The sequence below is a fragment of the Hemicordylus capensis genome, chromosome 12, assembly GCF_027244095.1.
Source record: "Hemicordylus capensis ecotype Gifberg chromosome 12, rHemCap1.1.pri, whole genome shotgun sequence".
NCBI classification, from domain to species: Eukaryota; Metazoa; Chordata; class Lepidosauria; order Squamata; family Cordylidae; genus Hemicordylus; species Hemicordylus capensis.
Window position 1 is genome coordinate 5768982 of NC_069668.1, and position 14594 is coordinate 5783575.

Consider the following 14594-nt stretch of genomic DNA (forward strand, 5'->3'; position numbering starts at 1 on the left):
TTGCTTCTCCTTGGATTGGGTTTGTTTTGCTACCAGTACAGGTTTGGTGGGGAAAGAGATTCTGTCTGAATCTGTGCGGCTGCAGCTATTGTCATCACAATCTTGCTTGATATCAGAAAATAAGCATCTCCCCCCCCCCCACCAACATGTACACTGGAACAGACTGAGAATAAGCTCTGGCCAGTGGATTTTTTCCTACTGAACCTGGCAGATCTCCACAACCTGTCTTCATCATAATTAGCTTGGCCAGTACTGGAGAAGTCTGGCCAAGAACACTCGCTTGTCCAGTAGGAGACTTGCCATGAGGGAATCCACAAATGGGCCAAGAAGACGAAGTGGTCACTTGTGCTGCCGTTAAAGAATAGGGCGTTGATTAGATAATGATTATTATATAAAGTATAGTACTTTGATCAGAATGTGCTGTCATCTCTGGAGGTGGAGAACGTCTCTCTCTCTCTCTCTCTCTCTCTCTCTCTCTCTCTCTCTCTCTCTCTCTCTCCTGATTGTGGGAAACCCCTAAAGGTTGACGGGGTAGCAGTGTTGAGATCCAACATTGAAAGTAGGGATTGTGCAGGGATCCAACGTGCTCACTTCCTCGATACCTGGAGAGTCCTCCTCCTCCACCTCGAAAGACTGGCACTCTGCATCGAGGCATTACAGTATCTGTTAATGCCAACGTGTTCAATGTCAAGGTCAACTGCTTTTCCTTCAGTGTCAATGGGGACATCAATGGCATTGTTGCTGGGGACATAGGAATCTGCATACTGAGTCAAACCATTGGTCCACCTAGCTCAGTATTATCTGCACAGACTGGCAGCAGCTTCTCCAAGGTTGCAGGCAAGAATCCCTCTCAGGCCTATCTTGGAGATGCTGCCAGGGAGGGAACTTGGAACCTTCTGCATGCAGATGCTCTTCCCAGAGTGGCTCTATCCCCTAAGGCAAGGATTCTCAACGTTGGGTCCCCAGATGTTATTGGACGTCAACTCCCATAATCCCCAAGCAAAGGCCACGGGGGCTGGGGATTATGGGAGTTAAAGTCCAATAACATCTGGGGACCCAACGTTGAGAATCCCTGCCTCAAGGGGACTATCTTGCAGTGCTCACACATGTAGTCTCCCATTCATAGGCTACTAGGGTGGGCCCAGCTTAGCTAAGGGGACAAGTCATGCTTGCTACCACAAGATCATCTCTCATACAAAAAAACCCACTCTTGATATCGGTGCTGACTTTGGTGCCGGTGGGGATAATGGTCGGTGTTGATACCAACATTGCAATAGCCAATTCCCTTGATGCCTGGATGTGTATGGCACTTGGTGGATCTTTCCATGTTGGATACAAGGGACTGATCAGAATTTGTCAATGTTGAGGATAGGTCCTTCATCGTCGAAGCTGGCATCAAAGTTATTTGTTTCGGTGTTGCTTGTCTCAATGTCATAGCAGTCGGTGTCGATGGTCTTGACATTGACACAAAAACTACCTCCTGTGCCAAAGTCGGAGTTGCTTTCAATGCTGAAGTTTTCTTTTTCTTTTTGGTGTGCTCTGATGTTTCTGCCATTTTGTCTCCATGCCGTTTTGGAGCCTTTGGAGACTTAAAAGTAGGCGACAAGGGTTTAGACAGGGTCGAAGCCTCAGCCCTTGAGCCATCCTTTATTTTTATTTATTTATTTATTGTTAAATTTAGGAGATGGATGAGTTCCCTCTCTAGATGGTCCAGGGGAACTTAATACATCATCATATAGTGCAACCCTCAAATGAAGCTCCCGGTTGTGTCATTAAAAAACAACAACACTCACAGACTCAGTAAACATAAGTCATGGCCATCTTGTGAGGGTAACTTCACTTTGCATTTAGAGCAGCATTTAAAAGTCTTCTTTTCTGTTCTCTTCTCTAAACATTTAGGGTTATCCATTGCCGTTCCATTTTCCAAACCAAAATATCTGTCCAATCTTTCACCGCAAATAGTCCGTTACACAAAATATGTAGTCAAAAAACAGAGTCCAAAGGTCAGAAAGCTGAGAAAACAATTTATTTTTCTTTTAGGACTCACTCAGATCAAGGAACCAGAATAAGGAGCCGCAGTGACCGAGGAACTGATCACTACAGCGGTCTCCAAGGAACTGAAGTGCTGGTGCTTCCTCCCGCCTTAAACAGCCACATGGTCATGTGGGGTGGGGCGCAAGCGCTGAGAGGAGCTGTGGTATTCCACACCGACAGGCTTCAGCGCAGGCACAGAACCCCATTCGAATGGATGTCAACGGATCACACCCCAGATCTAAAACATGCTCCTGCATGAATGTTAATGCCTTTCTTCCTCTGGATCCAACTCAAAGACCTTTTTGCTTTCTGATGTCTTTTACAGTTTTTGTTGAAATTCTTAACTGCTGCTTTCAATCACTGTGTTTATTTTGAAACTATGATTATTTTTGGTTTCTAATGGAAAATACCGCGGACATTGTGTGTGTGTGTGTGTGTGTTTTTAATTGGAAGGTAGTATATACATTTCTAAGTAAATAAAGTTCCAGCCATTTTACCACGCAGCAGGGCCGTTTTTTAATCAGTCTGAAATTGTCTTCTTTTTAGGGAAAGCAGCTTGAATAGGTGGCACAGCAAGACTACTACGATGCTCGCTAGAAATTCCACCCTTTGCCATCCATTTGATAGATTTCAAGGCAGAAAGTTCAGTACAATTATAGTCGGGATCGAGGACAAATCCCAGGTGTCCAGGCGTGCTGCTTTAAGACCTCTCAGCAGCCTTTGATACCATGGTCCATAAGGAACTGCTGATGCACCTGTGGACCCTTGTAGGGATGGACAGATGTTGCACTTCAGTGGTTCCATTTCCTCTCTTCCCTCTCAGAGGGTGGAACTAGGCAATTGCTCGTAGACCCTGAGGGGTTCTCTTGTGTGGATTATGATGGGCTTCTACTGTCATTCCCCCTCTTTATCCGATACCTACCTTAATTTACTTCAAAAGTGGTGAGGGGAATCACAAGGAAACAAAATGGAGGCTGAATTAAAAGCAAAGGAAGAAAATGTTTGCTTTGCAACATAAGCGTAGGTTTCTGTGGCTGCTGAGGTCTCTCAAAGGTGGAAATCAAAAGCAGACTCACAGCAGAAACAGGTTGCTTATCTGTAGCTGATATTCTTGCACCCTAGCATCTGAAAAAGTAGAGAAGCCCACAGGCAAGAAGAGGTGAGGGAATGTAACCCCCATGATAACTGAGGGCCTCCTGTATATGAATTTATCAACTATTGATAATAAATGTATTGCATTCACTGCCTCAAGATGTGGCAATGGCTGACAGAGATCAGGGCAATGGACAAATTCATGGAGGAAGCCTTATATGTTTTAAAGTAAAGTGTGCTGTCAAGTTGGTGTTGAGTCCTGGCGCCCACAAAGCCCTGTGGTTGTCTTTGGTAGAATACAGGAGGGGTTTCCCATTGCCTCCTCCCGTGCAGTACGAGATGATGCCTTTCAGCACCTTCCTATATCACTGCTGCCCGATAAAGATGTTTCCCATAGTCTGGGAGACATACCAGCGTGGATTCAAACCGGCAACCTCTGGCTTGCTAATCAAGTCATTTCCCTGCTGCACCATTATATGTTTTAGGAGCTTTTAAAATATATTTATATAGCATCATCTTTGTGCATTTTAACTAACTCTGAATGCCTTGAGGGGTGGACCAAGCACAAGCAACAGTTTGCACAAGCACTTTCTCAATATCTTTTTATGGACTTTTAGACCTTACATGCTACTGCCTGAATTTGCTTTATTTTATTTATTCATTTATATTGTTAAATTTATACCCCACCCTTCATTAAGAAAATCCCAAGGCAGATTTATTCGCTGTTTCTCGTGTTGTACTGCAACTCCTGTGGCGCTGAACTGTGAGAAGACTTTCACTAGTTCTTGTGTAAGAGTTCAGATAACAGCACTAATACATTTCCCCCGTCCACTTATGGTTCTTTGGATCCAAGCCATTATTATTATTGGATATCGGCTTATTGAATATTGGATCTATGGATCGAAGCCATTATTCCGGCGTCATTATATACATTTGAAGTGACTGCTGTGAATTTGAAAGAGAGAACCAGGCTTAATTTCAGACATACAAGACAAACCCAATCTATTTTATGGCATGTCAACATCCATGGGTTGGGAAAGTTTTCATGATCAACAAACTGGACGTGTATTCAGCAGATCTCTCTCTTATCCTAGCCATTCTGTATTCTACAGTCTAATGTGGTCACCTAATGGTTATTTACAGTAACTGCAAGACCTCTTTCAACTATGGCTTTCTCTAGGGAGCAGGGAGAAAGAGACAAAATATCAACTTCCTTTTGATACAAAGAGGAAGTGCTTGTGATAAAGGAAAATGTGCATCTTTTCTTGTCTCCCCCTCCCTCGCTCAGTTCCGAAAATCTTGTATTACGTTTGCTTCTAAAATTCCTGAAACTAGTAAAAAGGATTTAGAATGCTGCATACAGAAGCTACATATGGAATAAGATGGAGTAATAAAAAGGAGAGAGTCTACAAGCTTGCTTTCACCCCCTCCCCGCAAAGCTATTAAGCAATACAAGAGGTGGGCTCCAAACCACCCTCTCCTAGACTAACAGAGGTGCAAATTCCAAGAAGATTGAGGGATGAATCCTGTCTAGCCTGGCCCATCCATCTACCTCCCTCCTGGTGTCTGAGGCCGTGCACGAGTCACTACAGCCATCCTAGAATGCGCAGAGCATGGTATGCATCATAACCCACCTCAGCCTCCTCACCCAGGGCAGATCTTACTTCCACCTCTGCAACAATTTACCCCATGCCAATTTCCTCGCCACCTTGCGCCAGTCTCCCCACCACCACTCTCTAGATTTCCACACCGGTGCAGATTCCTCCGATCCAATCCCCGACCAATTCACATCGGTCTGGATGTCAATCAGTGTTGATAATATACGAAAGCCATAAACACACGCATGCATTGCAACAGTGAGGCGGTATTACAAGAACGTCTGTCTAAACTGAAATGGGTGGTCATATGCACCACATATGAAGATCAACTTTTATCAAATGGCCCCATCGTTTTTCTACCATCCTGCAATACAAAGTATTCAGTTACCTTGGCCATTAATACAAGCCAGCGTGGTGTAGTGGTGAGAGTTCTGGACTAGGACTGGGGAGTCCCGAGGTCAAATCCCCATTCAGCCATGATACTAGCTGGGTGACTCTGGGCCAGTCACTTCCCTCTCAGCCTAACCTACTTCACAGGGTTGCTGTGAGGAGAAACTTAACTATGTACACCGCTCTGGGCTCCTTGGAAGATGAGCAGAATACAAATATAAATAAATAAATAAAAATAAAAATGTAAACCACCCTGAAATTTTATATAGAGTGGAAGTTATATAGATAGTTTAGACAGATGGATGAATTAAAAATGCAAAGCAACAGGATGTATAGAATGAATCGTTGGCACTCACCTGAATGGTCATTCTCCTCAGAAGTATGGATGGCATCCGAAAGGCATGATGGGGTTGATACGACCTCCTGCTCCGAGACAGGGCCAATCAGAGAGCTTTTCCTCCTGTAGCAGGAGGGAGGGGCAATCCCCTCAGGCTTCAGTCTATTGCTAGCTCTCCGATGCTCCGGCTAGAGAAAACAGTATCAGAGAAAGAACCAAGCAGAATGGAACAACAAGTAAAGTAGAACTTTAGAAGAAAACGAGCTGTGAACTGTCTTTGCGGAAAAACCCCACCCCTAGGGTGAGACGTACAACGCGGAAGAATAGAGCCTCCCCACACCTATATAGGGAACAGAGGGGTGGATAAGTAGGAAAACAACAGAAGCAGAAACGAACGGTCGGGCGGGTCGGATGCCATCCATACTTCTGAGGAGAATGACCATTCAGGTGAGTGCCAACGATTCATTCTCCCTCAGAAGAGGATGGCATCCGAAAGGCATGATGGGACATACCATAGCTGCTAGGCACACAGGGCGGGAACCGTGAGTATGGGACTACGTTGGAACCACCCGTTGGAGAACCCATCTGCCGAAAGAAGCGTCGGCAGAGGCCCAATCATTAATCTTATAGAATTTCACGAAGGTGGAAAGGGAAGCCCACGTGGCCGCTCTGCAGATGTCAGCCAGAGGGGCCATGGTAGCCAGGGCCGCGGAGGATGCGGCACTACGTGTGGAATGGGCGGTAATGCCATCCGGCTCTGCCACCTTAGCTGATGCGTAAGCTAGGCGAATGCACTGGCAGATCCAGCGCGCCAAAGTGGAGGATGAGATCTTTTTTCCCAGTGAGCAGTCCCTGAAGGAGACAAACAGGGACTCGGAGACCCGAAAGGCCTTGGTCCGGCGCAAGTAAATTCTGAGCGCTCTCCTGACGTCGAGCGTATGCCATTCCTTTTCCTTAGGGGTCGAAGGTTTGGGGCAAAAGGAAGGTAAGACCAGTTCCTGGGACCTATGAAAAATTGAATTGACCTTGGGAAGGTAGGTGGGGTCGGTGCGCAGCACCACATAATCAGAGTAAACCAAGCACAGCTCCTTTCTGGCCGATAAAGCCCCTAGATCCGACACCCGCCGGGCCGAGGTGATGGCAACCAGGAAAACAACTTTGAGGGTGAGTAGCCGCAAGGAAATGGAGCGCAAAGGCTCAAAGGGGGGCTTGACCAATGCCCGGAGGACCTGGTTGAGGTCCCAGGTGGGGAAGCGATGGATAGGGGGAGGCCTGAGAGCCGCCGCCCCTTTGAGGAACCTTTTAATATGAGGATGTGCCGATAAGGGAGGCACTCCCGGCACCTGTAGGGTAGTGGAGATGGAGAACATCTGCCGTTTGAGAGTGGCCGGCATAAGCCCTTTGTCCAGCCCGGCCTGAAGGAACCCCAGAACGACTGAGGCGGACCTGGGGCTGGACCCCACAGAAGCACACCAAACAGAAAAAGCCCGCCAGGTGGACTGGTACACCCTAAGGGTGGACGGGCGTTTGGAGGCGAGAATGGTTTTCTGGATAGCAGGAGAGTAGCCACAGGCCACTAGCGTGCCCCGCTCAATCTCCAAGCGTGGAGGTTCAGCCACTGAGGATCTGGGTGGAACAGCGGCCCCTGGCGCAACAGATGCGGATGGCAACCCAGGGGTATCGGGGGAGCCAGCGACAGGGAGACCAGGTCTGAAAACCACGGCCGACGTGGCCACCGTGGGGTTACTAAGATAACCTCCGCTCGGTGTTGCCGGACCAGCCTGACCGTTTGCGGGAGTATGTCCGGGGGCGGAAAGGCATAAAGCAGGCCCGTTGGCCATGCAGACACTAGGGCATCCGTTCCCTCGGCCCCTGGCGCCGGGTATCTGGTAAAGAACCTGGGCACCTTGGCGTTTCCTGGTGTGGCGAACAGATCCACCTGGGGGGTCCCGAACTTCTCCGTGATGGAGCGGAACACTCGATCGTCCAGGACCCATTCTGCCTGGTCCAGCTGAGTCTGGCTCAGCCAGTCTGCTACCGTGTTGGACACGCCGCTGACATGTGCTGCCTCCAAAGATGTTAGATTCTTTTCTGCCCAGTGCAGAAGCAGTGAGGCCTCGTGCATCAGCGGCCACGCCCGCGTTCCCCCCTGCCTGTTGACATGAGCCTTGGCCGTTTCGCTGTCGGTCCTCACTAGAACGTGGGACCCGCAAATCAAGGGGAGAAACTGAAGAAGAGCATACCGAATCGCCCTGAGTTCCAGCCAGTTTATGGACTGGACCCGTTCGGACGGAGACCACAGGCCTTGTGCGAATTGATCTTGGCAATGTCCCCCCCACCCTTGGAGGCTGGCGTCTGTGGTGACCAGGATGCGGTGTACCGGCAAGAACGAGACACCCTTGGCCAGAGCCGGCGACAGCCACCAGTCCAGTGATTTCCTGACCTGAGGGGCCAGACGGACCCTCCGCCGGGACTGGACGGACACCAGGTCCTGAAGCGGCAGGAGCAGCCATTGAAGCGGGCGTGAGTGGAGGCGAGCCCAGGGAACTATGCCTATGGTCGAGACCATCATCCCCTGTAACCGACTCAGGGATAGCACATCCAGATGGCTGCGTAGGCGGGCCTTTCGACACAAGGCAGACAGCCTTTGTCGTCTCTCCAGTGACAGGGATGCAGTGCCCTTCACGGAGTCTATGACAGCTCCGAGGTGAAGGATCTGGTTCCGGGGGGAGAGGGAGCTTTTCTGACGGTTCACGAGGAACCCGTGTTTCTGGAGGACCACTAAGGTCTCCTTCACGTCTCTCAAGGCCTTCTGGTGAGATGGGGATCTGATCAACAGATCGTCCAGATAGGGATATAAATGAATCCCCTTGGCTCTCAAGTGCGCCACGAGTGCCACCATGATCTTGGTGAACACGCGTGGCGCAGTCGAGAGACCAAAGGGAAGGGCCCGGTATTGGAAGTGTGCCCCTGCGTACGCAAACCGAAGGAACCTCCTGTCCTGGGGATGAATTGGGACGTGGAGATAGGCCTCCCTTAGGTCCACTGAGGCTAGGAAGTCGCCCCCCTGGAGTGCTAACAAGATGGAGCGAAGGGTTTCCATCCGGAAACGCTTCGTGCGGAGGAACCGGTTCACGTACTTCAAGTCGAGGATAGCTCTCCACTCTCCATTCCTTTTTGGCACCAGAAAAAGAATGGAGTAGACGCCACACCCAACCTCCTCCAAGGGAACCGGCTCGATCGCCTGGATATCTGACAGGTGGCGTATGGCGGCCAGCATCTGCGCATGTTTGCCCCGCTTGTTGGATTGAGGGGACACTAGAAAACGGTCGCGAGGCTGACAGTGGAAATCCAGACTGTAGCCCTGGGCCACGGTCCGCAGAACCCAGACATCCGAGCAAGTCCTCGCCCAGGCCTGGGCGAAGAACTGCAACCTGCCTCCCACCTGGCATTCCAGAGCACCGTCATTGGGTTGCTGGTCGTTTGAAGCCAGACTTCTGCTGTGCAGGCTGACGATACCTGGACTGGGCAGCATCTCTAAAGGTGCCCTGTGGTCGCTTCCAGGAGGCAAACCTGTCCTGTTTGTCCTGTCTGGGACGAAAGGATGACCGGAAGCCCCTGTATGAAGAGAAAGCAGAGGAGAAATGTTTACTTCCCTGGCGTTGCACTGACGATGGCATCGCCCTTTTCTTGTCCCTGCCTTCAACTAAGACAGGCTCCAGGACTTCCCCAAAAAGCTTGCCCCCCTTGAACGCCGACGTGGCTAGATTAGACCTGGACTTTTGGTCAACGCGCCAATGCTTGAGCCATAGTTGGCGCCTGACTGTCACGTCGGAAGCCAGTGCCATAGCGGACAGTTGGGTAGCGTCCAGGGAACTGTCAGCCATGAAGGCCGAAGCTTTAGACAGCTTATTGAGGCCCTGCCTGAGAGCCAACAGCTCGGGGGGAACCAAGGGCAGAAGCTCCTTAATCCAGAGCACTGAAGCTCTTGCAAATATGGAATTAGCCATGGAGGCCCGCATAGCGAGCGAAGAAGCCTCATGGGACCTCCGCAAAGCGGCGTCACACTTTTTGTCATCATGGTTACGCAAAACTTCCTCTCCACCTCTGGGCAAAACAGTGCCAGTTACAAGGGCCGCCACTTCCGCATCTACAGGCGGTATTTGCAATTTGTCCATTACCGCCTTGGTTGTCGTATAAAGGCGCTTAATCCCCGGAGGAGGACCTTTACTTTCGGTTGGACGATCCCACTCTGAGTGGATTATATCCAGAAAAAGCTGAGGGCAAGGCACCACTGCCTCAGGTGTCTTCAAAGAGGGTAGGACCACGGGGTCCCCCTCAGGGGTAGTGTCCAGAGGATCGGGCACCACACACCCCAACTTTAAGGTTTTCCGTGCCTTGTGGAGTAGCACAGGAAAATCTGAGGGCGAAAACAAACGATAAGGGGCCTGTGGAGTGGAAAAACTGTCCCCTTCATCCCCAGAAAGCTCGCCCTCCTCCCTGTCCGAATCTGATCCCTCCAAGGGAAAAGTTTCGGGAGGTACAGCGCGGTTTGCAGCGCTAGATGTGACACACGGGCTCAGGACAGGGGGCCCGAGATCGGCAGGACAGGGCAAGGCCGCGGGAGAGCAAGCAGGCAAAACCGATGGTCCGCTAGGGGGAGCCACCCCCGATCCTAAAATGGCGGTTGCGGGAGCTTTCCCGCTCTCTCCTGCCCCCCAAATGGCGGCTGCAGCTAGGCTATCGCTCCCTCCTGCGCTGGAAGCGGTGGGCGCCCTGATTTGAGCTGGAAGCTGCTCCGCTAAGGAGGGAAGCAGCCTCCCAAATTCCTCGGCCACTATGCGCCGCAGAAGGGCGGCAAAACTAGGAGGAATGTCCTCCTCAGCAATGTCGGAGGAAGCTGAGGGGCGTGAACGCTTAGCAGGCAGCTCCTGCGGCAACCGACAAGGGGAGGAGGCAGGGGAGGGAAAAACCTGATCGGCGCCAGCAGTTTGCCCTGCTGGGTCCTCAGAGCGCGAATCCGCTCCTCTCCCCGTGTCGCTCGTCATTGCGAGTGCGGTGGAAGTGCTGGCCGGGGCCGAGAAAGGGGCCGCTGGCCGCTTGCCCTTAGAGCCTTTCCTGCTGCTCTTTTTATCCTTCTTCTTCTTAGGAAGACGAGATATGGGCGCGGGAGCAGTAGCCGCCGCCCACTCGTCACAACACACCGCCGGTGCAACAGAATCCTCCGAGAGGGAGGGGGAAGCCCCCCTCTCGGTATGCGCCAATTCAGAGCTCATTATCACCCCGAAACTCAGCTCGCTGTGGGAGAAGCGCCACGAGCGGTCAGCGCAGGCAGTCAGCCTTTTAGCCCTCGAACCTGACTGGAACAGCTCAGGATAGGTAATAACAGAGTCCTGACTGGTACAGCCCAGGATACTAAGTCCTGACTGGCACAGCTCAGGAAAGAAATATAGTTTAGAAAGGCTGGAAAAGCAGGATACTAGCCAGAGCAAAACACAACACGACCCTGCCGGAGCGAGACAGGGCGAAGACTGGAGCCTGAGGGGATTGCCCCTCCCTCCTGCTACAGGAGGAAAAGCTCTCTGATTGGCCCTGTCTCGGAGCAGGAGGTCGTGTCAACCCCATCATGCCTTTCGGATGCCATCCTCTTCTGAGGGAGAATAAGCTATCATTGTATCAATGACTGGAAAAAAACATTTCCCCCAAAACTTACTGTATTTACTCCAACACAAGACAACTCTGAATTTAAAATGAACCTCATAAATTTAACCTCTGTTAAATACAGGTTATACCTATATTTACTCAAAAGGAAGAGGACTCTGAATTTAAACTGGCCTCCTGATTTCTAACATCAAAAAACTGGGGGGGGGGGGACTAGTCTTGGAGGCAGGCCAATGCAGTATTACTTTATCACAGACCACCATAGTTGGTCAGGCTGCCGGATTTTCCACATTTCTTCAGTTATAGGCCTTCCCAGCTATCTAACTCAATTGGTTTTAAAACCATTACCCAGAACATTCACTAAGGAGACCTTTCATTTGGGAATGATAGAAAATTAACAGTTCAAAATAAGTTAACTCACCCCTTATTTTACCAACTCTAATATTTGCTATAATAAAGTTTTTTCTATTGGAAATACTGAAATCACTATGAATTCTTAACATTAATCCTAAAACATCCAATTCACCTTGGGTTGGACGATTACCTCCTGAAACAACGTATTTAAATCTTTTGTCATGATTCTGCCATATCCATTCACGACCTTAGAAGTGAAAGCGGGAAGTACATATTTGTTTATTTGTTGTGCATGTTAATAAGAATATTGTCAAAATCAATAAAAATTTAATTTCAAAAAAAGAAGAAGAAGAAGAAGAAGTGAAAGCTGGCACGATCCACAAAAGAGATCAAAGGGGAAATACCTGAAAGCTCTTTAAAACTATAATCCCATACCTCTAAAAGTGTTTTTGAGTGATTTAAACTAAAATTAGTTTTCTCTCTCTCTCTCTCTCTCTCTCTCTCTCTCTCTCTCTCTCTCTCTCTCTCTCTCATACTTACTCATATAAAATCACAGTATAAACTTCAGTGGAACCTAAGCACTCTTCTGTGCTAAAAACTCCTATGGGATATCTTGAGTAACACTAATCGACAGTGCAAGGATTTTTAATTGAGAGTAGCATTATAAAATAATAAGTTCAGACATTTCAAGCTCCCTTTCCAACATAATCATAGAAACTCGTGGTTTTAAATAATTCTATAACAAAATTAAGAGATGTACCTGTCATCTCTAATGCTTCCTAGAGTTAGCATTAGAAATCAGGATCACTGTATTATCAAAACTGAATATGCCAAACCAGATCTTTATTTTCAAAACTGACATCCTACCAATCCAGGACAGATTAAATTGAACTCATTTAATGTCCATCTCTTTCACAATCTTCAAATACCAAACAGAATTAAGACCAAATAGAATTTCATCTGAATTCGGGGTAATAAAAATTTCTAAATAGTTGACTGGATTTTCACTCCATGTTGCTGGCAAATGAACCAAAATATTTTATTTCCTGCTTTAATACTGATAGTTAAAAGCTCTGTTTTGTTCTGTTTTTCATTCTTTCTGTTTTCAGAATATTATATCCAGAAACTTGCCCAAATACTGTGTACAGAAATGCTTCTGTAATGGAAACCTTTCACTGTGAGTAGAACATCATCTGCATAAAGGCTAACATTAAAATCATTATATCCTCTCTCAACCCTCTTAATATTCTATTGGTCCTCAATCTAATTGTAAAGGCTGTATTTCAAACTAGGACTTACCCATGAATAAATGTTAAGCACACATCGGCATTTGGATTCTAGCTATAAATGTGTTTCATTTTAAAGTTATCTATCTATATATTTTAAAGCATTGTTAATTGGCTTCAAGGTCTGTAGGAAGCCACCACACAGAACACTGCAACATGAAAATGAAACTGCAGGTCAATAAGGAACAGCTTGTACTCTGAAATATTAAGACAAGAGACAATCTCTGTCAAGCAAGCTGGGGATATAATGTGGAAGTATGCATTTAAAAATGAGTAAATCGTCTCCAAATAGCCTTTTTTCCCAAAAGAAAAAGTAAAGAGCTGCAGTAGACATTTCTTTACCTTATAGGATGGCAAAAAGCACAAAACCCCTCGGCCAATTGTCTGACAAACCGAGAACAGAAGCTCCCCCACTTCATCCTGGAATTCAAAGGTTTCCGTGTGCTGGAAAGTAGCGCATAACGGCCTGCCTTTGGGGCCTGCTCCAACGGTACCAACCCACACCTGTTGGGGAAAGATTGTATGCCTGACTTGCATGTCGACAATAAAACATATTCTGTTTACAAAAGCACCGGAAAAGAGAAAACAAGCAAGGGCAAGCAGGATGATCAGATATGCTTATTTTGAAATCAGATGGTAAAATAAATAAAGGCATTTATGATTGCAGTCAGATACCTGCTCACACGCCTGGAGAAAGCAGCAATTCCTTTCAGGTGAGTAGGCTGTCAGCCGCATTGCTCAAAGTGCCCTTTGACACACAGGTGCTGGAAGGTGGGAAGGCGGGTGATTTTTCTGTTTGCATTCACTGGCCAGGCTGAAGCACAGATCCAATCACTCACTGATATATATTGCAAATATATCATACCAAAAAGGGATTTGTTGTGTATGGTATATTTGGTATTCCACAAATGCAAGTGGGGCTTATCATTTTTAGCAAGTGTTCCCCCCCCCTTTCTTTTTCGTAACACTTTTAAAAAACATTTGGAAAAAGACGGAAAAAAGGATACGACTTCTTTCTGCCACGTGTGTAGACCAGGATTCACAAGATTAGAGCTGGAGATAAATTTGTCCTGAAGTCATCCACAGAATTCAATACACTCCAACTCACAATATTTACTGGGACAATCCCATTTTCTGGGGAATCTGATCAATTATTGCCCCTATGGCTGCCTTTTGGAGAGACACTGGGGACGCATTTTGAAAATGTTGTTAGTGTGAATTTCTAGAGTGGTCTTGAGGGCGATTCTCTCTCTCTCTCTCTTGGATCCAAAAGTTAAGTGTCTGGTGGGGTTGGATGCTCCTGGTCCCTAGCGCAGTGTTCCTCACGGCAAGTTTCAGGGGCCAGTGACAGCCCCCATCAACCCTAAGCACAGCTCCCTGACTGCTTATTGAGCCCGTGTGAAGCTTCGGCCAAAGCCGAGTCATGCAGGCACCATGCGGAGGTGACCATTCCTATTCCCACCATGCAGTGCTATGCTTTGCTCAGTGCCAGTGGGGCTCCTCGGAGGGAAATCCAACCCTCCTTAGCCCCTGGGCCATCTTGGGAGGTGTGTGCATGGAGTGCTGGGATTGGTGGCTCTTCCCAGTGTTTTCCTCCTTAGCCTAGGGCTCCGCCTGTCTGAAATGGGCCCTCCCAGTGCTGATGAAAAAGTCAGCCCTGTGGGAGACGGCTCTCACATTGAAGACTTGTTTTTGACACACACACACCACCACCATCACCACCACCACCACCAGCTGAAAAACATCACTGTTCCATGAATACTTATATTCGCTTTTCAACAGAAGTTCTCCAAGCAGTTTCCATAGATATAAACAGTTAATCAAATAAATAAATAAATAAAA

The 14594-nt window shown here is 48.1% G+C and overlaps 1 protein-coding gene across 7 annotated transcripts in view; it reads right to left on the bottom strand.

The window, feature by feature from the left end:
- Positions 1 to 14594, bottom strand: part of BRIP1 (BRCA1 interacting helicase 1) — a 294634-nt gene that overhangs the window by 204223 nt on the left and 75817 nt on the right. For all 7 annotated transcript variants that reach the window (XM_053274533.1, XM_053274532.1, XM_053274536.1 and 4 more), the window contains one exon: positions 13095 to 13256. In XM_053274533.1, coding sequence (XP_053130508.1) covers positions 13095 to 13256 — 162 coding nt within the window. The remainder of the gene's footprint in view (positions 1 to 13094; positions 13257 to 14594) is intronic.